The 25,269-nt window shown below is 33.1% G+C and overlaps 1 protein-coding gene across 1 annotated transcript in view; it reads right to left on the bottom strand.

Moving 5' to 3' along the window:
* Positions 1 to 23,793, bottom strand: part of LOC120352930 (sodium channel protein Nach-like) — a 61,079-nt gene extending 37,286 nt beyond the window's left edge. Inside the window, exons 1-6 of the mRNA XM_039435274.1 lie at positions 23,743 to 23,793; positions 22,702 to 22,778; positions 22,025 to 22,231; positions 16,217 to 16,370; positions 13,109 to 13,245; positions 12,472 to 12,595 (exon numbers count right to left, since the gene is read on the bottom strand). Coding sequence (XP_039291208.1) covers positions 12,472 to 12,595; positions 13,109 to 13,245; positions 16,217 to 16,370; positions 22,025 to 22,231; positions 22,702 to 22,778; positions 23,743 to 23,793 — 750 coding nt within the window. The remainder of the gene's footprint in view (positions 1 to 12,471; positions 12,596 to 13,108; positions 13,246 to 16,216; positions 16,371 to 22,024; positions 22,232 to 22,701; positions 22,779 to 23,742) is intronic.
* Positions 23,794 to 25,269: the final 1,476 nt, after the last annotated feature.

Genomic DNA, 25,269 nt, shown 5'->3' with positions numbered 1-25,269 from the left:
GAGTAATCCATGGCTTGATTTTTTTAAACCTCGAACTAGATTTGGCTACATTTATAGTGGATTTTTCAATATAGCTTTGTAGAGTTGCTACAAAGTTATCTGTTGAAACATTAACATCCCTACTAGAAAATACAGACTGCCAGCCCTCAGACTGGATAAGAGACAAAAGCCTATCATAATCGAGCCTGGTGGCAACAAGTGGCAACTGAGCAGCATTGTTAGTCAAGTCTATTTCACAACGAACCCTAAGAGAAGTAACATAGTGATCAGTAATACAAGTCTTCAATACCATGGGTTCAATGTGCTTATTAGTGTGAACATTACCGAAATAATGATCTAAACACGAAGGTGTTCCCTGAAATGGAACCCTTGTAAAACAATTCACATAAGATATAAGCCCATTTTCGTTCAATAAATTCAAATAAGATTCAGTGTGGATGTTATTTCTATTATTCAAGATATCAATATTTATATCTCCTACAAATATAATATTTTTTCCTAAATTTAAATTCGAAAGCAGCTCAGCTAAAGAGTTAACAAAGTCCTGGCAATTATCATTAGGTGATCTGTAAGCACAAACAATAACCCACTCCTCCTCAAAAATTTTCAGCTCTATCACGAGACAACTAGCCCCAACTATTGTGCATTCCCGCACATGAACATGATCATAATCTTTTTTCAAGTAAACTACTACACCCCCATTTCTATTTGTGTGATTCATTGAATAGTACTGATTAAAACCAGGTATATCACACCCTATGGGCCTAACACCTTGGTGACCCGTCTCAGATAATACAATCATGTCTATAAATGGCAATACATTAGCAAATTCTAAACAGAACTCGTCTAAATTCTTCCCAATGAATCTGATATTATATCAAAATTTACACTGGGTTGATTAGAAATAATATTGTAATAATCATTAGAGTTATTCAAACATAATGTCTCAACTTCATCGAATTCATCTAAATTTTCAAAAATGTCCATAATAAAATTATTTTACTGTTCATTGTTAAACAAGTCTTTAGTACTTACATCTTAGAAAGGTCCACATCACTTTTAATATGTAAAACATTCTTACTGGTTTCGTCTTTTTTGACAAGAATATTACCATCACGTACCCACACAAAGCGATATCCTTTCTCCCGAGCGATTGTTCTGGTCGTATTTAGCAGTTCAAGCGTTGAAGGTATCAAATGTTCGTAAGCCATCACCCTTGTTTCAGGTAGAACAGCTGAAATGTTTTTTCGCCGATATACCAGCCCCACTATTGTCCTGCGAAGATGCTAGACGAAAATGACCCATCCATGACATCTTATCTTGACGACGTACGAGTTTAATTACTATCGGTTTGATGCTTTCTTTCTTCTTACTGGGAAGGCGATGAGCAACACTTATGTCTCTAGCAGTTAACTCACTTCCAATCGTTTTTGAAAGCATATTAAAAACCTCATTGACACATTCGTTATTTGTTTCTGTTATTCCGGTAACCACAATATTATCTCTACGACTGTAAGATTGTAGGTCCGCAATATCTGTTTTCAGTTTTTCATTATCACTTTTCAATTTTTCATTGTCCTTTTTAATTTTTTCATTCTCCAGCTTGATGGATGTTAAATCATTTTTGAAACTTTCAAATTCCTCCGAAATGAATTGAATCGATTTTTTAAACTCAGCGAAGTCAGTTTTGAAATCTGGCGGCAACTCCGATTGAATCAGCTGTTTAACAACTTGGCCGATCGCTTGAAGGTCAGCCTGTGAGAGAGTAGTTGTAGGCCTACTACTAGTAGAAGTGAAGGTAGACGGAGCGGCGGCACTCTGTGTTGACACCGCGACCCCCGCCTCAACCACAGTAGACAATGCCGCTTTGTCACCCGCACTGACGCCGTCTGCACTGCTTATCTGCTTCTGCTGTTTACCCGCTACTGCCACCGACTTACACACTATACATTTTCATTTACTTCTAGTGTCATTTGACATTTTACGAAAGTTTTTTTCGTTAATAAGTTCACACACGAAATGTAAATATTTTTTACAAACACAACAAAAAATAAGGTCCTGTTCCGGAACATCACTGTCACATTTTGAACACTGCATAATGATTTAAATTGATAAAAAACTGGTTAATAACACGGAGCTGTTAACAATCGATGTTACTCATTCAACTGCCAGAGGCGTACTGGGCGTACTTAAATCTTTGTAAATTCAAACTTGAAATAGCCTAAGCTTAGCTAGAAATTTTTGTTTTTTAGACTTTTTTTCTGACTTATTGTTTTTAATTCATGAAAGAATGTAGAACTAGCAGCCAGGATATGATTAGAGATTACATTAGCTATGGTGAAAGTGATATTTTTGAGCTCAAAATTTAAGTGATTTTATTCTATATTTTTATTTTATATTTTTATTCTATGATTTTATTTTGTGAATATTTGAAGTTTGGTTTATGTTTTAAGGAAGTTTCATTATCAATCTATCTAAATTTGAAATTCTTTGTTTTATTCTGATTCATAGTTTCAGATTGAGGATTTGGTGTTGAAATTGAAGTGAACATAACCTTCATAATATTTGGACGATTTGTGACAAAATCAGGAAATTGAAGAAATTTTGCGCAATAGCCTGTTTTTTCTTTTCCAACTATTGTATTGTTCGCTCTATCTAATAAATAAATAAATACATAAATAGACTCTGGAGTTGATAATTTCGTTTTCTGAGTGAAGGGCTTATAAGTCCAGGACTTGAATTTGATTCTTGCCTCTTTCTGAGTCAAGGATTTATCAATAATGATTAATTCCAGAACTTAAAACAGTATGATTTTAAACCCTGGACTACAGTGGGAAAATTGACTTCTAGACTAAGCAAACATGTTATTGTTTTGGAGCAGATAAATATCCAAATAGATGTCATAGAATACTCAAATTATTTGGATTAATCCATAGAAAATTATAATTTATAGTTTGCAAGTTCATTTTAAAATAAATCTCTATCATAATTATGTGTAAAAACTAACCTCATTTTCAGAACTTATATAGATCTTGAGCTCAGAAACAAATACTTGTATCTAAAATGGCAGCTGATTTAAGTTTTAGTTTTTAAGGAAATGAGGGGTTGTAACTCAAATATTTTTAATTTTGACACACATTGTGTGATACATCATTTTTAAAGCCTTTTTAAAACAAGAAAGATGACATCAATAGGAATGCTCTATGATACTTTCATCCAAAATGAATTTTCTAAAGGTAGAGTACAGAGTATCCTGAAAGTTACAGTAATATCCACAATAGTCTCTAAGTTATTGAAGGGTTCCCAATACATATGACTCACACTGTATATATTCATATATAATATCCAATCTCAAACTTATCTGAATCATATCTCTACTAACTTCAATCCCACTTAATTTTTCTTCTGGAAAAATATATGAAAATTACATGGCAGGTTTCAATTTTAAAATTATTGTTTTTTACAGTGGGTTATAAATTTTTGTTTTCAGGTGCAGTGTGGAACATCAAGTCTACTCCCAGTGCCCCAAATGAAGAAATCCAGATAATAATCCGAAATTGGTTTCGATTCTCCAAAGACCGTGATGGAGGTCGAGAAAAACAGAGAAATTATCTTTACTGTTAGATATTACTACCAATTGATTGAGAAGAATATGTTTTGGGAATAATGAATGCTGCATGACTGAGCACATAGGAAGTCCGTATTCAGATGTAAATGAAAATATTGATTGTCAGATAAATTCCATGATTCACCAAATAAAGTAAAGTGTGACATGAGATACATTGACTTTTAGGCAGTACAAAGTTCGCCAGGTAAGCTAGTTGTAAATGAAGCTTTATTATTAATAGTCAACGCTGAAAAAAGACAGGCTCAATCACCAGGAATACTATAAATTCTATCAAAGACCATTAAGCCATTAATTTTGAGTAGATCAATCACTTCCATTATGGACACTGGATACATTATGGACAATCAATACATATGAAATTCATTAGCTACAAAATAAAAAGACTTTGATTGAAGTGACCCTGACTACTACAATATGAATAACCATTTAGATCAAATATAATAGGAGATAACTCACATCTTTCATCAACTCGTACTTTTTGTTCACAAAATATTACCACAAAAATATAAGTTATATTATGGCTAGTATTACTCAAGTTTGTCTTTTTCTGGCCATGCTACAAATAAATGTAAGTTTATGTTTGACATCTTGTTTTTGTAATCTTGTTGTCTATTAAGAAATTCTTCAATGTTTTTTTTTTTGTTTGCAATAAAATTTGAATTTGAAAAAAGAATTATCAAACAACTCCTAACCAAAGAAAATCTCTGTGCTCTGTTCTAATTGAACAATTGTAACAATGGAACAAACACGTGGCAAGCTCACGCTTTCGATCCAAAGAAAATAAAATTTGATCAGCTGATTGATAGAATTATTTTAAGCTTTCCAATGATTACAACATATGTTAGAATATTATGTGTCAATTATCTCAGTTCCATATGGAATTCACCTTACCATGTTCATAACCTTACTAAATAGGATCCTTTTTCATCCTTTGAAACCCTTAGAGTCAAAATATCTGAAATTCCGTTCTTAGTGTGCATCTAGCATGTTTGAAGAATATTTGTGCAGAGTTGTAAGTCTGTAGGCCAATTAGTTTGAGCTGTAGTGTGATTTTACATGAAAATTTTCAAAAAATGCCCTCTCCTGGACCCCTCTCTGCTCCTGATCGGATTTTTTCTGCATAGATCTATTTTTTTTTTCGTAGCTGAACAAAAAAGTTCCTCATGACTTTGCTGTGCAATGAGCGGTTAAAGAGTAAAACATTTTTTGGGGGCCCCAGCTCCCTCAGGGGAGCAAATTTCTGAAAATCATCTCTTAGTGGATGTTTTGAGGCTATCATAAACAATTGTGCAAAATTTCAAATTTGTAGGTTCAGTAGTTTGGGCTGTGGTGTGATTTCACTCATTTCAGTCTGTGGGGGCTTTTATAGATATAGAGAAGAGATCGTTTTTATTGTGTGTTTTTAATGTCACCTTACCAATGTACCGCATTGCACGGTAATATTTCTGTTATATGAAATCATATGTAAATAAATGGAAATATGATTTCGTATTTTCATCTCTTTCCAAATGATTTTAGAAATATTACCATGTAATTGATAAGGTACCGGTTCAAAAGTATGGCTATATTCAACGTCTATTTATAGTTGAAAATAATGGTTGTCACGACGTGCTTTCAACGTCTATTTATAGTTGAAAATAATGGTTGTCACGACGTGCTCTCAACGTCTGTTAATAGTTGAAAATAATGGTTACCACGATGTTTTTTCAACTATTATTCAACATTGAAAATAATGTGGAAACGGCGGACATTTTTTCGTGTTTTCAACGTTGAATTTCAATGTCTTTTCAACGTTAAGGTATTACGTGTTTCTAATGTTATTTCAACGTTTCTGTGCTACCTGGGAAAGAATCGAATGCTTAACTAATGGTTGATTATAAAGTTTATCAGAACGTTGATATATCGTTTATTGAAAATTGACTATAATGTTTATCAAAACGTTGATATAGGTAACGTTTATCGAAATGTTGAATACAATGTTTAAATAAATGTTTATTAAACGTAAAGAGGTCATTACCAAACTAAGGGTTGAATAAACGTTTACAAAACGTTATGGTCAACAACATACAACATTGTCTAAACGTTTCAAATGTTCAAGAGGTAACGTTTATTAAACGTTTTATAAACATCAGTGTGCTGTGTGGGATTTCATTTAAAAAAGATTCGATTTTCAGATTCTGTCTGATAATTCATAACAATATTCATCAATTTTATTAATTTATTTTGAATGTTTGTTCAAGAAGCTGAATAATGAAGCTCTTTGAATTCAAGAAATTTTCAGTTCTGATACATGGATTTCAGTACATATGGTACCAACCTAACCTTCATCATACTTGAAATAAATCTCTTATGTTAAGAAAAAGTTGTCAATATTTCAATGATTTAGGAATTAGTCAGTGGAACAAAATTGTATGTTGGCTGATTGGCTATATTATTGTATTTATTTCATTTGAAATAAAAACTCTTACATACTTTTATAACATAATTTTTAACTCATCTCTCCTACCGGCGCCGGTAGTGTTTTATGGTGAATGATTAATATTGTATTTTAATATTGTATTTAATATTGTTTAATATTGTATTTAAAGATGACAAAAATCAGCTTGAATCAATAGGTTGAAGCTTGACAACTCACAATAGTATATATCACATTTCCTATAATAAGCTGCCAGCATTTGTATCAGAACTCCTGTATTGAAACACATATATTGCTACACGTTGTGTAATATTACATTTTTTCTCGATTGGAATCGAATCTTTAATTCGAGATCTATAAAACTTTATAGTAAATATCAGAGTAATCGATATACAGACAACTTTTTGACTGAGAATTTATTATATATAATTGTGTTGCTTGTTCCATGGTATCACCAAAAAAACAAACTCTGTAAACAGAGTTAACAGAATTAACAGATCATATAGATGACATATAAATTTAAAATAACAATTTCGAAATAAAGTTTTATTGAGAACAAATGTAAAATGTGAATTCTAAACTTGTAATTCATAATTTTTTGGTGACGTGTCCGTGAAGTCGTCACTGTTTTGAGTTGTCTTTGCTCTTTACTGGTAGGCTTCCTTCTTCTCTAAAAAAATGGTGGCTGGCTACTGAAAAGTGTTTTGTGCTCTCTGAATATTTTTCTATTTAATTGAAATTTTAATGTTTTAAATTGAGTTTTGAAAAGTTTATAGTGTTCTAATTTTTGTCTATGATTATTTCTTGTGTTTACAAGCCTATAGCCATTGTTTTTTCAACTACATAAGTGGATAATTATTTAGGTCGTAATGATTTTAGATGCTTAAGTGTGTAAGGTATTGTTCTTTGTGGATTTGTGTTATATATTGCCAAAATTCTTCTGAAGATTATAAGTTGGTTTGCTCTGAAAACTGGACTTCTCATTCATAGGCAATAGATCCATTCATAGTTTATCAAGAATCTATTACGTTGGAGCCGATAACTTTCCTTAGGTTAATAGATGGAAAATGCTATCCAACCGATTTAGGAGAAATTGGTAGCACAGCAGTTGCTCCCTTATCAATAGTTGAACTTTGTCACTTCGTGTTCAAATCAATCGGAGTGTTTATTTCTGGTGACTCGCTTCGACAAAACATCTTTCAGTGAAATCCGGTGTAAATTCAGTGAAATGCGTGAATTTTTTCGACAAAACATCTTTCTGTGAAATACGTGGATATTTTCCCCCGTTCAGTTTGCTTTCCCAAGTTATCAGTATGTCTGAGTGCACTGTTTGTAAAAATTCAGTATCAACACGTAATGCTAAAATTATTTGCAGTGATTGTAATAAACCGTGTCATGGAAACTGTGTAAATATGTCCAAAGCGGATATCGAGTATGTATCAGCCCAAAAACAAATTTGGCGTTGCCCAACATGCTCGGAATCTAGGAGGAAAAGCATGGCGGCAGTATCGGCGGCTGAGGATGGCAAAGCTAACCACTCCCAGGTCATTTTTATGCTGGAGGAGGCTCGAGAAGATCGTAAGAGGATGGAAGAACAGTTTAACAAATCTTTCGAGTTCGCTCATAATAAAATTGAGGACCAAAATAAATTGATTGTGGAACAATCGAGTAAACTTGCTGAGTATTTGAAGGTTATTGAAAGTCTCACGCAGGAAAATGTGAATTTAAAAAAAAAGGTCAAGGATTTAGAGGATAGGGTTGATCACGTCGAACAGTATACGCGAATGAACACTGTTGAAATTTTTGGTGTTCCTGAAACGACCGGAGAAGACACCTATGAAGTTGTGAGAAGTGTGTGTACTGCTCTAGATTTAGAAATAAAACGAGAGAACATTGATGTCTGTCATCGCCTGAAAAAGATGCAAGGCAGTAATCGTCCGGCTGGTATCATAGTGAAATTTGTTAGGAGAGAGGATAAAATGAACTTAATTCACAAGAGAAAAGTGAAAAGAAATTTCTCTACTCGTCACTTGGGTCTCAAGGTTCCAGAACAGCCAGTTTATATAAACGAGTGTTTGAGTCCAGGTAACAAGAAGCTTTACACAGCGGCGCGACAGATGAAGAAGGATAAAGGATACGCATATCTCTGGGTGCAGAATGGTCACATCCTTATGAGAAAGGAGCAGGGATCACAGGTGAAAAGAATAACATCTATGGACACTCTAAATTCCCTTTGAGACCGACTTATAAAAGAACTGATAACAGCTTTATTTCTTGTTTCATTGCTTTTGTTTCCTGGTATGTTTTTCGTTTTTGTTTTTGTTTTTCTTATTTACAGATTTTTGTTATAGTGTCGAGAACTTTTTGTTGAACAATTACTTTATTTTTTAATTACTGCTTAATCATATTATGCATTATTTCAAATGTTATTATAATCGATGAGTGATGATTCTTTTGTAGAGTTTAATGATCTGTTGGAGGTTCCGAACAAAATTAGCATTTTCCATCAAAATATTAGAAGTTTACGTGAAAACTTTGATCGATTTTCCATCTACTTACACTCTTTAATAACTAAACCAGCTGTCATTGTTTTATCAGAGATTTGGATATCGGATTTTGAAGCGGAGTCCTATCAGTTGGACAGTTACAATCAGTATACGAAATGCAATAATACGTACAGATCAGGTGGTGTATTAGTGTTTGTTTCGAAAAAGTATTCGGTTACTTCAATACCGTTAGATATGATAGCAGCCGATGCAATCAAGGTTACTCTTGATCTCGCCTCTGGTCGCAAATTCTCTGTTATCGCTGTTTATCGTCTTCATTCAGTATCTGTGTCAACTTTTATTGAGCAGCTTAACGATATTTTACCTTCATTCAATGATAGAAATTTAATGCTAATAGGCGATATAAATTTATGCTTACTTGAATCTTCGCGAATTGTAGACGAATACCAGACTTTAATGAGTAGCCACGGCTTCACGCAACTATTAAATTCTCCCACACGTGGTAATCGATGTATAGATCATATATATCTCAGGTCAAGAGACAATATATTATCTGAGGCCCATGTATTATCTTCTGGTCGTAGTGATCATGATGCAACTATCTGCCTTTTGGATTCAAGTTATTTTCTATCAAATGTCAAACCGTTTTATTATAAAAATCAGAAAACTAAAACTATTGATAGGACTTTGCTTTCTAATCTGTTGAGAAATGCAGTTTGGACTGAAGTTTTCAATACAATGAATGTGTCTGATGGATTTGATATATTTTTAAAAACTTTTCACGAAATAGTAAATAAAGCCACCATTGAGAGTAGTAAATTAAATAAAATAAATAATGTCAAGATTTTGAAACCCTGGATGACGGTTGAGCTATGTAAGAGACAGCATCATAGAAATCGGTTGTATAAAAAAGTAAAGAAAAATCCACTAAATTTTAGATTGAAAAGAGAATTTGACATTTTTGCATTTAAATTGAAACAGGATATGGCAAGTAGGAAGAACCAATACTACCATAATTTGTTTGATATGAATAAAAATAACCCACGAAAACAATGGGATACAATTAATAAAGTTTTGGGTACAGCGAATAATAAGAAAAATGCCCTTGATTCAATTAGGACATTTGACAATCCACATTTGACTGTTCAGCAACCGCTTGAAGTGGCTGAGGAGTTTAATAAATTTTTCGTCACAATTGTAGAAAAGCTTATCGATCAAATCGATGACTCTAGCAATATGAACCCTTCTGATTTTAATAAAATGTTTCCTCCACTTTCTGTGCAAAACTCCTTTTTCTTTTTCCCAACTTGTGTAGATGAGGTAAAACGTATAATTTCTCAATTGAATCAAAATAAAGCATCTGGAATTGATGGTATATCAGCGTTTATCGTTAAACTTTCCAGTGAATTCATAAGTCCTGTGCTAGCTCATTTGATCAATCTAAGTTTTGAAAGTGGTGAATTTCCCGCATGCTTGAAGAGGGCGGTAGTCATCCCATTATTTAAAAAAGGTGATTGCATGGATTTGAATAATTATAGGCCTATTTCACTATTATCTGTGTTCTCGAAAATTATAGAAAAAATAGTTAAATCAAGAATTCAAAAATTCTTCAATTTAAATAATTTTCTGAGTGAGAACCAATATGGCTTTATTGAGAAGAAATGTACAGAGGATGCATTATTATCTTTCTGTTCAGGAATTTTCAATGGGCTAAACAAAAACTTAAATGTCTTGGGCCTGTTCATTGATATAACCAAAGCTTTTGACTCTGTGGACCATAACATTCTTTTGCATAGATTGAGGGAGGCTGGAATAAGAGGCATTGCTTTAAACTGGTTCAAAAGTTTCTTGGTGGGCAGAAGCCAGTGTGTTCGGGTTAAGAATGTTCTGAGCTCTTATTTGACAATCTCATGTGGGGTACCCCAGGGCTCGGTATTAGGACCAATTTTATTCCTGGTGTATATAAATAAATTATGCGCAAGTAATCTGAGTGGAACAGTTACTTGTTTTGCGGATGATACGGCTCTGCTATATTGTGAAAAAGAAATTGATACGGCAACTTCTAAGATGCAAAGTGACTTAGATTGGATAAAAATTTGGTTCTCAGTGCATAGGTTGGCTCTGAGTACTAAGACCAAATTTGTTCGTTTCTCTTTGAGATCAAAGCCCATCTTGCAGGTTCCCTTACTATTCAAGTGTGGTGTCTGCCTATCTAATCTTAATGAATTCTGTACATCTTGTGTAAAGATAGATCAAGTGCAAAATATCAAATATCTTGGTTTAGAGCTTGATGAGAACTGCAATTGGAAGGTTCACATCCAATCACTCAAAAAGCACATGAATATGATGCTTCGTAAATTTTATTTATTGAAATTCATTTGCCCTAGAAAAATTCTGAGATCTGTTTATTTCGCTATTGCAAATAGCAAGCTTCAATATGGGCTAAGCTGTTGGGGGGGTGCATATAAAACTAATTTAAACTCTATACTTATTGCACAAAAAAGATTGATTAGAATGATGACATCATTACATAGGAGAGCTCATTCATTTCCCTACTTCCAGGCCTTGGATATATTGCCTTTAAGGCATTTATATATTTTCAGGGTCTTGAGAATATTCTTTTTAAGAAGTGGTCAGATTACAGGGAATGCCTTAGTTTTCTCAAACAGATTGAGAGACAGAAATTTGGTTGTTCTTGCAAACCCTTCATGTGAAGCCTTTAAACGGTTTTACGATTACAGTGCTCCAAATTCCTTTAATAAGTTACCTCTACATATTACATCCACAGGCTCACTGATAACATTTTTGAAGAAATTGAAGCACTTTTTATTCAATTTTGATTTTGATGAGATTGAGGAGTTCTTTTTCACATGAATTATTTTTTTACATTCTTTTGGGAATTTCTACTATTGCTTCCTAGGCTTCTAACGATTTTTCTGTCTCAGGATTTTTATTTATCTATTTTTTTCATTGATATATTATGACTTTAGTTCATATATTGAAAAAAAAATGAAATACTGTACATAAGTGGTAGGCCTATCTCTATAATAAGAGTGAGTATAGGGTTGTGTTTGTTCCCATCAAAACATGTCAACTTCACAACTTGTGTATTGCATACGGTACTGAAAAAAACGGGAATGATTCAGATCTCCAAATTTTGCAGATAGATTCTGAAAATATCAATTTTGTGCACCTCAAAGCCCAAATTTCATTTTTCATTTTTTTCCTAGATTTTTCAGAAATAATGTTCTAATTTCATTCATGGAACATCATACGGCATACCTACATTGTTGTAGAATGTGTTTGTATAAAGGAAGCTCATAGAGAAATTGATACACTGGTAGCAATGTGTAGCAATATGTGTTTTGATACAGGAAGCTCATGTTTCGATACAGAAAGCTCATTTTTTGATACAGGAGTTTTGATACAAATGCTGGCAGCTTATTTCAGTGATTGTGATAATATTATATTATTGTGAGTTACGAATCGCATTCAATGAGGCATGCAATTGATAACTCGAAGTAGCATAGTATTTTCTTGACTTTTCTCTGCTTACAACTTGGTAAGCTTTAGATGCATAACTACTTTAGTAGCATAGTTGTTCACAACAAATTATTAGCATTGTCGATACAACAAACCAAACTGCCATTAGTTGAACACACCAATATCTCGCTGACATGACAGGACAGGGCATAATTATTTACTCTTACCGACAGTATTGAAGGATGCTGTGGTTTATAATTGCACGAGGTCTACTGTTCACAGAACTACTAGCTTATATTAGCTTCATGCCCGTGCTTGGTTGATGAATGTGTCTGTCTATTAATATTAGTTAGTAGTTCATACATCATAAACCACTGCTCCAGCTGTTTTTTTCTAGAGGGAACCACTGAAGAAGAAGAAGAAAAGAATCTACTCACAGCATATCCTTGAGAAGATGAAATACTATTGAAAGCATCCGAGAAGTTGCTGAACAGAGTCAGTTTTAGACCAGTAGTGATACCTGAGCCAGATATTGTTCTCATGTCACTTTTTTCAAGCTCTCTGGAAAACACAAAAGATAAGAATCAGAATTGCTCCCCGCCTTCAACAAAATTAAAATTCAATTATTTCTACTACTTCTTCTTTTACTCCTTCTTCTTCTTCTCCTTTTTCTTCTTCTTCTTCTTCTTCTTCTTCTTTTCCTTCAATCGAACCATATCTTTGTACCATTATTGTACCTTTATGAGACACCAAGAAATTTTTTTACCACCTCTCAAACCGAGATAATAACATATATTTGAGGGCGGGGAGCCAGTGGACACTCCCTCCCCGCCATCAAACCCTCGCTCACTTGCTCCCCACCCTTGAATATGATTTTATCTCGGTTTGGCAAGTGGTACAACTATTTTTAAGTTCAAAAAGGTACAAAAATGTGGTGTGATTGAATTTTAGTTTTTTTTTATGGCGGGAGCAAGTGAACGTATCCCTTTGTAGAATACATGACATGTAACAGCCAAATAAAAGTACTATAATGAATATTGGTAGGGAGTTCGGAGACCCTCTGTATGTACTCACTGCTTTGTATGAATGTGATAATTGAACGTGCAACAATGACCTTCTGGTGTTATAACTTTTTCAAAAATTTCTCCACAATCAGTTTCCACTGAATTCCACTTGCATAAGCCAATTATTTTATCACAAGGAAGAGTAATCTGAAACACATCAACAGGTTTTTTGCAAGGAAGAGTGATCTACAAAAAACAATAGAAATATATCATTTTCAAATGAATAAAGTTATCTTTTTCTTTCTATATAATAAGAGAGTAGGGTTGTGTTTTTTCATTTGTTCGTGTATTTGTTTGTTTGCATCAAAACATGTCAACTTGGTTAGGTTAGGTATGGATTGCATACCGGAAAAACGGGAATGATTTAGATCTCCAAATTTTGCACATAGATTCTAAAAATATCATTCTCGTGCACCTGGAAGCCCGAATTTCAATTTTCCTTAAACATTTTTAGAATTGATGTTCAAATTCCATTGATGGTACATACAATTTCATAAAAAAAATTGCCAAATCATGATGGTCGAAATTAAAAAAGGTAGGCCTACATCTTTTTATATTATTGCTCACAACCTGATGCCACTTAGCCTCTATGATATATTTTTGATAATTGATAAATATTTTTAATGATAATGATAATATTTTTATTATGAATATAATAATAGTATTGTTCTGATAATCAATAAATATTTACATTTTCACAAACTCTGTATAATAATATGGTGGATGTGAAACAGCTGCATCAAAGAGATTATCTCAAAAACAGCTGTTTGGAAAAAACATAGTTTTGAAACTTTGTTTTCCTGATGCAATGTTCAGGCCTACACGTGGCATTTTGTTATGTGACAATATAATGTATATAGAAGAATGTAAATAACTTGCGCAAGTAGATAAGTTATTAAATTATGTTATTAACTCCATAATATTGAATATCTTTAGGTAGGTGAATTATGTCTAATTTTATTTCATTGATCAGCTGCATACTCGCGGTAAATGAAATATTGATTGTACAGTTTTCTCATGGTAGTAGATAATTGATTGTTTGGCAAATCGGGTGATTATCAATTTTTCAAGTTATTGACAGTCATAATATCCTATATGACAATGTATGTACATGATGTCTCTTATAATAATAAGAAGTTATTTAGCATAAGACGATTCATCAGTGAGTCCAGTGTGCAAAGGACTAGTGTGCAGTGACAGATAAGAGACAATGCTACCACATGGTGGCGCTTTCGTGGAAGCGCTTCCATGGTGGCACAGTGTGCAAAGGACCTAAACCCTAAACTGGGCTACCATGGAAGCGCTTCCACAGAGGCGCCATCATGTGGTAGCATTGTCTCTTATCTGTCACTCCATACTAGTCCTTTGCACACTGGGCCACCATGGAAGCGCTTCCACGAAAGCGCCACCACGTGGTAGCATTGTCTCTTATCTGTCACTGCACACTAGCCCTTTGCAAACTGGGCCACCATGGAAGCGCTTCCACGGAAGCGCCACCATGTGGTAGAAATGTCTCTTATCTGTCACTGCACACTATAGTTGGCCAAACGAAAATGGGTCCCTCAAGGTCAAAGCTTGCTCTTGACACCACCACCCGTCTCTACCAACACTGTTGCCACTTTGTACTAAGGATGGCTAGTAAGAGAGAAAGTGAATGTGTGTGTGTGAGAGAGGGTGTGATAGTGAAGTATTGTTATTGTGGGGAGTATTGTTTGTCTTCTCTGTCCAAAGCCTGGATGAAGTGTGATGGGAATCAAATGAGAATTCATGCAAATTGAAAAATGCTGAGTGAAGTGGGCACTACAAGAATATTGACTAAAATAAATAAAATTAAATCCAAATCACTTCCAATTGATAATTATAAAAGTCTTCAAGTAAATTTTATGAAGTAATAGCTCAGTTTATAAATAGTTGCATTTATAAAAAAAAATCTAATCATCATTATAAAATTGGATTTCTTGATGTCATGACTCAAGAAAGAGTTATACATTATACATAACAATATTCTTTCCTTCATTCCATGATGTTGAAGAATATACCGGATAATGGGAGGAGGTAATGGGGGATGATATTGTTCTAACTTCAAAGAATGACACAATAGAACTTTTGAACCTGACGTGCTCAAAAGAATTTGTGACAGGTACTGACGGAAAAGAGGAAGAGGGAAGGTATGAGAGGGAAAGAGCAATGTTCAGGGTGTAGAAATATAGTCAATGTATATAGACTAGAGTGAGGGGTGGCCACCAGTGGCAACATTGCAGTGGCCTTGAGAGACCCATTTTCGCTTGGTCAACTATAGTCCTTTGCACACTGGGCCACCATGGAAGCACTTCCACAGAAGCGCCACCATGTGGTATCATGGTCTCTTATCTGTCACTGCACACTAGCCCTTTGCACACTTGGCCACCATGAAAGCGCTTCCACGGAAGCGCCACCATGTGGTAGCATTGACTCTTATGTCACTGCACAGTAAAGCCACCAGCCACCAGCCGAGCTTCCAGGAATGTGGTTGCTCGAGCCGCCAATTTTGTGTCGCCACCAGACTGTCGCGCCACCACATCATACCATTGAGTATTATCTGTCAATGGACACTTCTAGAGCCACCAGCTACCAGCCACCAGAAAATCATATCCAGTTCAGTAGTCGTAATGAATAGTGAACAATTTGATACAGAAAGGTGCATTCTTGAAGTTGAAAGCAGACCAGCTGTATGGAACATGTCTTCAAAATTATATGACCAGGATGTGAAGAAAAATTCTTGAAGGGAGCTGGTAAATCTTTTAATTGAAAAATATAGCCTCACAGAAAATGAACAAAATGAATTTGGTGAGTTATATAACCACTTTTCTTGAGCATTATTCATTCTATTATTCAACATAATGCCAATAGTCCTGCTTCTTCCACGTCCATTCTTCAACTGATCATGACTCATGAGTGAACTGGAGTGATGAGTCAATCGGTGGCTGCGTGGTGGTGGCTCTAGTAGTAGTAGTAGTAGAAGAAGAAGAAGGAGAAGAAGAAGAAGGAGAAGAAGAAGAAGAAGAAGAAGAAGAAGAACAACAACAACAACAACAACAACAACAACAACAAGAAACACTTCTTGTTGTATAACATTTACCTGTTCGAGTAGGTGATTCATAGATACTTTGTTAATTGTCATCACCTCCTCGATAATTTCATGATCATCGATTAACTTCAATTTATAAGCCGCACTGGGTAGTGACCTCAATTTGTCCAGCATTTCCTTCTTGCTGATATTCTTGGGAAGGATCCTGACAGCATTTTTGATAATATACAATGATTGATAATGGAAGATTCATTAGAAATAATTGAAGTATACAAATTGTTAGGATATTAATACAGAGTTACCCATAAGTCAGTTGACACGTTGTTACATGCTGTTCTGTTGTAAACTTTATCTGTGGTGAGTATAAGGGGGGGGCGGTGGTAGGTAGCCCGCGATTCCCCCACTCCCCGAAATAATGAACATAATATAGAAATATAAGTACAGTAATCTGAACAATATTTTGTAGCTATAGTGAGGTCCACGTTATAATGGCAGTAAAGAAAGATAGGAGAAAACGTTGCCAAGTCTCTCCATTTTTCCACTGAGTGCACACAGCTGTTACTCAATATTCATTCCATTAAATTTGATCCAATAATAATAATAATTTCCTTGATAAAATAATCAATTTAATGTCAAATTAATCAAGAAAATCTATTTTTTCCAATTTGATTGAAAAAATTGCTTCTATGGAAGATTTATATCAGATTTTTATTTTTATACAAACCTGAAATGGTGGCTAATCTAAAAAGCTGTGTTACAGTACACTAATCTTGATTTCAAAACAACAGAAATTAAGTTATTTGGTAGGTATTCTATTCCAATTTCTTTTAAAAATAATAGAAAAATAGAAATCTCATTTAAAATAAGTAATTTCAATGGAAATAATTCTGAAATAACCTTTCAATATTATTTATACCGGTACAAGTAGGTCTAACCTATACATGTAGGCTAACTGAAGCATGGATGAAGTGTGGGATGGTTAGTTATCAAATTTTAGAATGTCATTTCAGTTATTTTAATTTGTTTTCCACATACGTTAATGTCTGAAATTTGATTCATTATTTCAAAAAAAATACATTTTAAATCAATTGTACAACTTGTGTACTAAAGTATTTTGATAGAATGATGAAAAAAATGGCGGCTGAGAATTGTCTGTCTACCGTACTTTTGTACAGTCACTGTCAAAAGTAAAAATATAATATTCTGGCAAATGGACAACATTGCAAAGCTAGAGAGAGATAGTGCTATCTGTTTTGTTGTATGATAGAAAAGGACAGCAACAGTATTGTCAATCGTATACTGTCATGGTGTACTCTTTTATAGTGCAGATAAGTGTTTACTGATGTGACATTGTATCTAGACCAATGTTTGAGAAATAGTAACTGAGATATTTCCATCATGTGGTTTGAGGGAGGTTTGAAAGTTCTGTTTTTTCAATTCTGGCTCACGCATGTATCTTGAGAACAATGCATTTCAGGGACCTGACAAACTTAAATATGTGAAATCTTTGAAAAAAAAACAGTTTCTCTTCCAACTTTTTGCACTTTAAGGGTTTATTACTCAGAAACTGAAAAAATCGGAGCCGGAATGGTTTTCTTAAAAAATTTGACACCTTCGAGAGCTTATATTTAGAAAACTATGAGGGATATGGAGAAATGTTACGGATAAAACTTGTCGGCTTATTCATGAGCTTAAATTTTGTATTTTAATAAAATTTTCGAAAGGCGCATATTGTTCGAGATATGTGCAAAAAAACAAAATATGGTACTTCCAAACCACCCCTACCCCCTTAGCATAGTAGGTAGGAGTGAGGCCTTTTGATATGTTTATCCCCTTACTATCCTCAAGAGAGCTGCGGGGTCAAAATTTGTATTCCAAACTTTTCCCTCTGTACCTATTACTGAGCATTCATCGCCTGGACTAATAGACATCAAGTTTATTGAGGAACCGCTCGAGCGGTTCCACTTAATCTCATAAACTTAAATAACTTGACTAATCTCATGATCTATATCATAGCCTATGCTCCATTATAAAATTTAAACAGAGGGAATCTTAATGGTGGCGGCAGGAAACGTAGTTCCATTGGCCACACATATGGTAATAATAATATTGTAGTAGCTACTTGGTGGAAATATAATAATTATCCTATCATATTAACATATTAAGTGAGCAATTTCTGTAAATCATCTGTTTATATTCTTTCTATTTGGTTATCTATTTTTGATTGAGTGAGCAATTTCTGTATTTATGTATTGATGTATGTATTAATTTATATATATATATTTGTGTATTTGTTCATGTATTTATGTATGTCAAACAGATCTCGTATAGACGGCTCTTAAGATTTTGATGAAATTTGCAATATAGTAGGCTCTTGATATAAAAATTCGAATGCAAATTCCCTGGGATAACTCACAGAAGGACATGGAAATAATTATTCATCCTTGGAAAAGCAGATGATAATTTCTTTGTATGTCGATAATTGAAGATGCAAGTGCCTGTGTGAGAGTGAGACAGAATTATCATGTTCAGCTGTTGATCTCACAAGAAGTCTGGAAAGAAAATAATCGACTTGATCAACATATTATCTGATTTGTTGACATGCGCAAAGACATGATTTTATTCAAGAACAATTGTTTTTAATTTATTTATATTAACAAATATTGTAGCAAACATAATATATCATCCTACATCAAATTACCTACAGTATATCAAAATGTTTAAAGTTGATAATTATTTCACAGTTTTGAATGATTAGTGAGTGGTTTGTAAAGAATCTCAATTTGAACTTTTCTGTTTAAAAATGTTTTGACTGAGAACTGACTTAAATTCGTAATTTTATGCATCATAGCCAACAGTTTTGGGCTGTGCCTGTTAGTCCTTCCTCAATCATTTAAAAGAATTATGTTCTGTGTATCAATAAATAAATAAATATAAAACATGCTTTACTCCAGAGTGAAGCTCGGTGCCCAGATATTATTTATTTATATCTGGTTATTTATGTTCAAGGGATCTCGAAAACGGCTTCAACGATTTTCTCGAAATTTGGATCATAGTGGGTTTATGATATAAAAATTCGATTGCACTAGGTCTCATCCCTGGGAAAACTCGCTGAAGGACATGAAAAGTATAAAAATTATTCATCCTTGGAAAAACAGACGATAATTTTGTTGTTTGTCAAAACAGAAGATATGCATGTATGGGAGAGAAGCAGAATTATTTTCAGCTGTGTAATCAATCAGCAAGAAATAGGTTAATATAATTTTTTCTATTTTTTTAATAATATATTTTTTTTCATTTTTTTGGAGTTGGATATATCAGCTGTGCTAATAGTGAAGTGTTGTGTTTCTTTTCTGGCTCAAAATTTTGCAAAATTACTCAAAAATTTCCAATCTGTAGAGATTTTAGTGAAATATTTTGTTTTTAATCAGTTTTTAAAAATCAAAATTCAAAATTTTTGGTTTAGTCATTAGTTTTGAAGTGGAAATTGGACTTTTTAAAGTGAAAGTGAAATCTTAACCTTATTCTTTTTTTGAAACTTTTATTTGTAAAAATTTGGGAGAAGACAGTTTTGGGCTATGCCTGTTGTCTTCTCCCAATCATATTATATTTATTATAATTATGATCTGTAATTCCAATGGAATAGATAAATAGATAAATGAATAATAAATATAGGGGCACCGAGCTTCACTCTGGAATACAGCATGGTTTATATTTATTTATTTATTGATACACAGAACACAATTCTTTTAAATGATTGGGGAAGGACTAACAGGCACAGCCCAAAACTGTTGGTTATGTTGCATAAAATTATGAATTTAAGTCAAATTTTCAGTCCAAGACAGACATCTGTTCTTCCAAGGATGAATTATCCTTCTAATGTCCTTCAGAGAGTTTTCCCAGGGATGAGACATAGTGCAATCGAATTTTTATATCATAAACCTACTATGTTCCAAATTTCGTGAAAAATGGTAAGAGTCATTTTCGAGATCCGTTGATCATAAATAACCAGATATAAAAATAGCCAGATATAATAATAGCCAGATATAAAAATAGTCAGATATAAAAATAACCAGATATAAAAATATAAACAGACATACAGAAATTGCTCGCTTAATATAATATGATAAATATCAGGGCACCGAGCTTCGCTCGTTTTTTATTTATTGACTATTGATAAACTCAACACAATACTCAAAAATGATTGGGGAAGGACTAACAGGCACAGCCCAGAACTGTTTCTTCCCCAAATTTTGATTTATCCTATACTATTAAACCATCAATTTCTGTTTATATGTTTAGATTTTCAGATGTTTATATGTTTATAAATCTGTATGTCTTTAAGGATTCTTACGAAATTTGGAACAAAAGTAGGTTTATGATATGAAATTTGATTGCACTCTAGGTCTCAACCCCGGGATAACTTGCTGAAGGACATTAAAAGGATAAATACGTCCTTGGAAAAACAGCTGGAAATTTTGTCGTCTGACGATACCGTAATGGAATATTGAGTGAATGAGTGCATGTGTGGGATCATTCAGCTGATCTCACGAGAAGAAAAATTCAGCAAGAAAAACTTATTTTCGTTTATTTTACTTTTTTTTAGAAAACATGTTTACTCTAGAAAGTTCAAGATAGTAACTAGATTCTGTTAGTGTGGAATAGTACATGGTATATTAACAAATATTGTAGCAAACATAGTATATCATTATAAATCGAATGCATAGTCTATCTATTTGTAATAATTGATGATGTGTTTGTTTTTTGAAGTGTGAATAAATTGTTAGTTTGATGAGCGATAGTAGCTTAACCTAGATTTTTAATTAAACTGTATTTTGGATTTGAAAAGGGACAGTTTTGGGCATAAGCCAGTTGTGCCTCCTCATATTTAACTGTGAAAATAATAGTAGGACTGAGAAAGTGAATAAATGAATATAAACTATAAATTCAATCTTTTATTGTTACAAATTCTCTATGATTTACACTCCAGAGCGAAGCTCGGTCCCCCGATATAACACTATAAATAGTCCAGAAAGTAGGTTATGTTCGATACACTTGAATTCAGGTTCAATTTCCAGTTCAAAAATTTGAAAACAAAAAAGTTCTAATTTAGATTATTTACACACCAAATTGAATGACAAAATAACACTCACTAACCACTTCGAATTGTCAAATAATGATCAACTTTGAAAATTATGATATACTCTAGTTCAGAATAATTATCATGTCATGTCAACAAATCAGATTAATTTGATCATGTCGATTAAATTGACCAGCTAGATAATATTTCTCGCTGATTGATTACACAGCTGGAAATAAATCTGTTTCTCTCCCACACACACATCTTCTGTTTCGACAGACGACGAAATTATCATCTGTTTTTCCAAGGATGAATAATTTTTATACTTTTATTGTCCTTCAGCGAGTTTTCCCAGGGATGAGACCTAGTGCAATCGAACTTTCATTTATCATAAACCTACTATGATCCAAATTTCGAGAAAATCGTTGAAGCCGTTTTCGAGATCCCTTGAACATAAATAACCAGATATAAAAATATAAACAGACGTACAGAGATTGCTCGCTTGATGTTATAGGATTTTCTCTGTCATTTATGGTAATCCATGTCAGATGTATTTATTAAACATGAAAAACATTGGCAATATATGATAGATAGTCCTTTATACTTGGATTATTTTCCTTGAACTATCGTCTAGCATCCCACTAGTCTACGTTGCGGGGATGCATGAACTCATAGCATTTGAGAATAAATGCAATATCTTAGTAATTTCCATTTTAAATAATCTCTATTCAGGGAATAAAATAGATAAGAAAACTGAGTAATTGAAGAATTGTACAAACCACTTGTCCACCTGTTTAACAATACCATCTTTACTGAATCTATTCCGGGGACAGATGAGAATAGATGGAAACGGTTGATACCAGGCGGGAAACTGCAGAGACTCTATGTTTGTTATGAGTGGGTAACTGAATACATTTCTGCAGACCGCATACACCATTGAAAACATGTAGACTGATGCCACTGTCAATACTGCTGCGATGAGTGTCCTGTCAATTTAATGACAAAATATGAATAATTTGTTGCATATTCATACTGTTGATAAAAATGAATTCTAAAACACTCATGTAGTATAAAATGAACTTACCATTAGTACCATAGCCTAAAAAATCAACATGAAATGAACGAAAGTAATTTCAACTATAAAAATAAGATAAATCAATTTTTTCATTACAATAGGTTGGTGCTGTATGAGGCTGAAAGATTCAAGAGTGAAATAATTATAATAATCATCATCGAAATGTACAACACTACTCCCTGTTGTATATCCATACTTTTTCACTGTTAAAATTAAACTTGACTCACAGTCTGATGATGACCAACAACAGGTCGAAACGATCGTCACTACAAAAGTAAGTGTATTTTCACTTCAAAAGTGTTTTTTTAAAATTCAAGTTTAACAATACTCTGCTACTCTTACTACCACTAGTCATTATTATTATAGTAATACTCTAATTACCTTTCAATATTGGATAATCTTGTATCAAAAAAGAATTTGAGCCAAGGTATAGATGTGTATCGACTGAATTCTTGTAACTGCAAACAAATATATTCAAAAATTGAATTCTAAAATGCTGTGATGTATGATTAAAGTTAACTTCATATTTTATAAAATCTTGAATGACAGACAAGTATAGTAAAGTACCTATGAATAGTAACACATTCATCAAATTTATTCCTTCTGCTATTCAGTTCTTTGGTGAATATTGGCAGTAGCAGAAGTTCTTGGTTATATTTAAATAGATTCAACTTAATTGGATTTTTTAGATAATTACTATACAGTATAAACATATCGAATAATACCGTATGTATATAATAATTGACCGAGCGAAGTGAGGTCTAAGATTCAAGTCGACAGTTTGGCATTTCTCTTAATGTTTGAATGTTTGAATGTTTATAAATGTTTAAAATAATGTTTAAATGTTCATATGTTTATATGTTGCGCATTTACGGCGAAACGCGGTAATAGATTTTCATGAAATTTGACAGGTATGTTCCTTTTTAAATTGCGCGTCGACGTATATACAAGGTTTTTGGAAATTTTGCATTTCAATGATAATATAAAAGGAAAAAGGAGCCTCCTTCATACGTCAATATTAGAGTAAAAATCAGACTATAGAATTATTCATCATAAATCAGCTGACAAGTGATTACACAGATGTGTGGAGAAGCCAGTCTATTGCTGTATTTCCATAAGGTCTATATAGTTTTAATCAGGTACTTGTGGATGAGAATACCGCGTGAGGTCTACTGTTCACAGAACAACTAGTTTATATGAGTGAAAACGGCATACAATCACTGTTAACTTGTTTAGTCAGCATAGTCGTAGTGGTAGACAATATTGTATTCAGAGCTCAGTTCCTCGCTAGCGTACATAGCGAACGGACCTCATAAAATACTTTGTAATGTTTTGTAGTAAATAAAACTGTTTTTAAAAAGTAAGTTATTTATTAAAAAACCATAATTTATAATTATGTACTAATATCACTAATATACTCACACTGACATTAAATTTGTTTTTTTTCGAAGTTCTCTTTTTTCCAGAAGCCATTGTGACCTAAATAAATTGGTGCTGATTCTATCAGTCAGTTACCAGGTATTTATTCGGAAATTAACGGATATGATTAATTTAAGTCTTTAGTCAACGTGTACCTGTTGATATCCATTTATTGTTATAAATTAATATTATATTATAAAATTATATCATATCGACATATTTATTGTATCAATTTGCACATTATTTTTATGTCAAATAAATGATTTTTAATTTGAATGTTTGTAATTGAATGCTATAGTCCCCAAATAAGTTCACCATTGTAACTGTAATATGAATATGTGGCCAAAAATTGTGTGGGGTGTTCAAATATCTCTCCTATGTTAATACACAAGAATATGAATGTGAAGCCTCATAGGCTACCTACTTCATAAAATTCATGAGTTATTTTCAATCGTTTCAAGATTACTTGACTTTATGAAGTATAATACAATCTTGATTGTATTAATCTAATCAAGATTAGCCTACTTGATCAGTGATAAAGATTACTTGATTGTGAGCATGTCAGTATACAAGTATAAAACATAATTGAAGAGACAGAATTGAAGATATTGTCAAATATCTTAAATTAAAATAGGTCCATTTTATTTTGACAACATCTCAAGTCCCTTCAATTATGGAGAAGTTTCTCAAAATCAATATTCAGTCTTTAACACAGAATGTTATCTTTCCAAGTAGGGTACACTCCCTTATTCAATACATACGTGTTTTTCTTTGGAGGGGGAGTTTTGTACGCTGCATTATTAGAAGTGGCAAAAATATTCAAATCAATATACTGTAAGACCTTATCAATATTGACCCAGCTGGACAGTAGCATATCCTTAGAAATAGTTTGAAACCTGAGATATCAATCCACAATCTATATACAGAATGCTCCAGAAATAGTGGCGAACATTTTAGGGTATTGTTCCTGGAAGATAGGAGATTACAAATGTCGTATTTTAATAAGTGTCCAAAACACAGCGGTTATAGCTGCCATTTTGTTTTTTTCACTTGGGAATTTTTATCTTATGAACGGAATGTTGTATAATCTGAAATTTAGCATGAAAATTTATGATATAAAGACTCAACTTTAAAAAATAGAATTAAAAAAAATTTCGTTGTACATTTTCAAAATGACGGCCATTTTAAATTTTTGATGGCGAATTTCACAAAAACCGTTAACTTTACAGAAAATTTACAAGAGACAAAAAAGTTAGCAAATTTTATCAAGATTTCAAGGATCTTATTCATCAAGATTGATTGGAGAATAACAGAGAAATTAATATTATTTTCGTACTGCATGCATGAACAAAACAGATCATCTGAAAAACATTGTTAAATCAGCTGGACGGCCATATGGAGCCTTACCGAGTTTCAAAGCTTCATCTCAAATACAATTGAAATTGAACATTCAATATTGATGTTTAAATAATTGTAAAAAGTGGTCATGCACGCGAGAATTAATTACTCTGTTATTCTTCGACCAATCTC

The sequence above is a fragment of the Nilaparvata lugens genome, chromosome 9 (genome assembly GCF_014356525.2).
Source record: "Nilaparvata lugens isolate BPH chromosome 9, ASM1435652v1, whole genome shotgun sequence".
NCBI lineage: Eukaryota > Metazoa > Arthropoda > Insecta > Hemiptera > Delphacidae > Nilaparvata > Nilaparvata lugens.
Note: the sequence above shows the minus strand (reverse complement) of the source record. Positions and strands in the feature narration are given on the sequence as shown.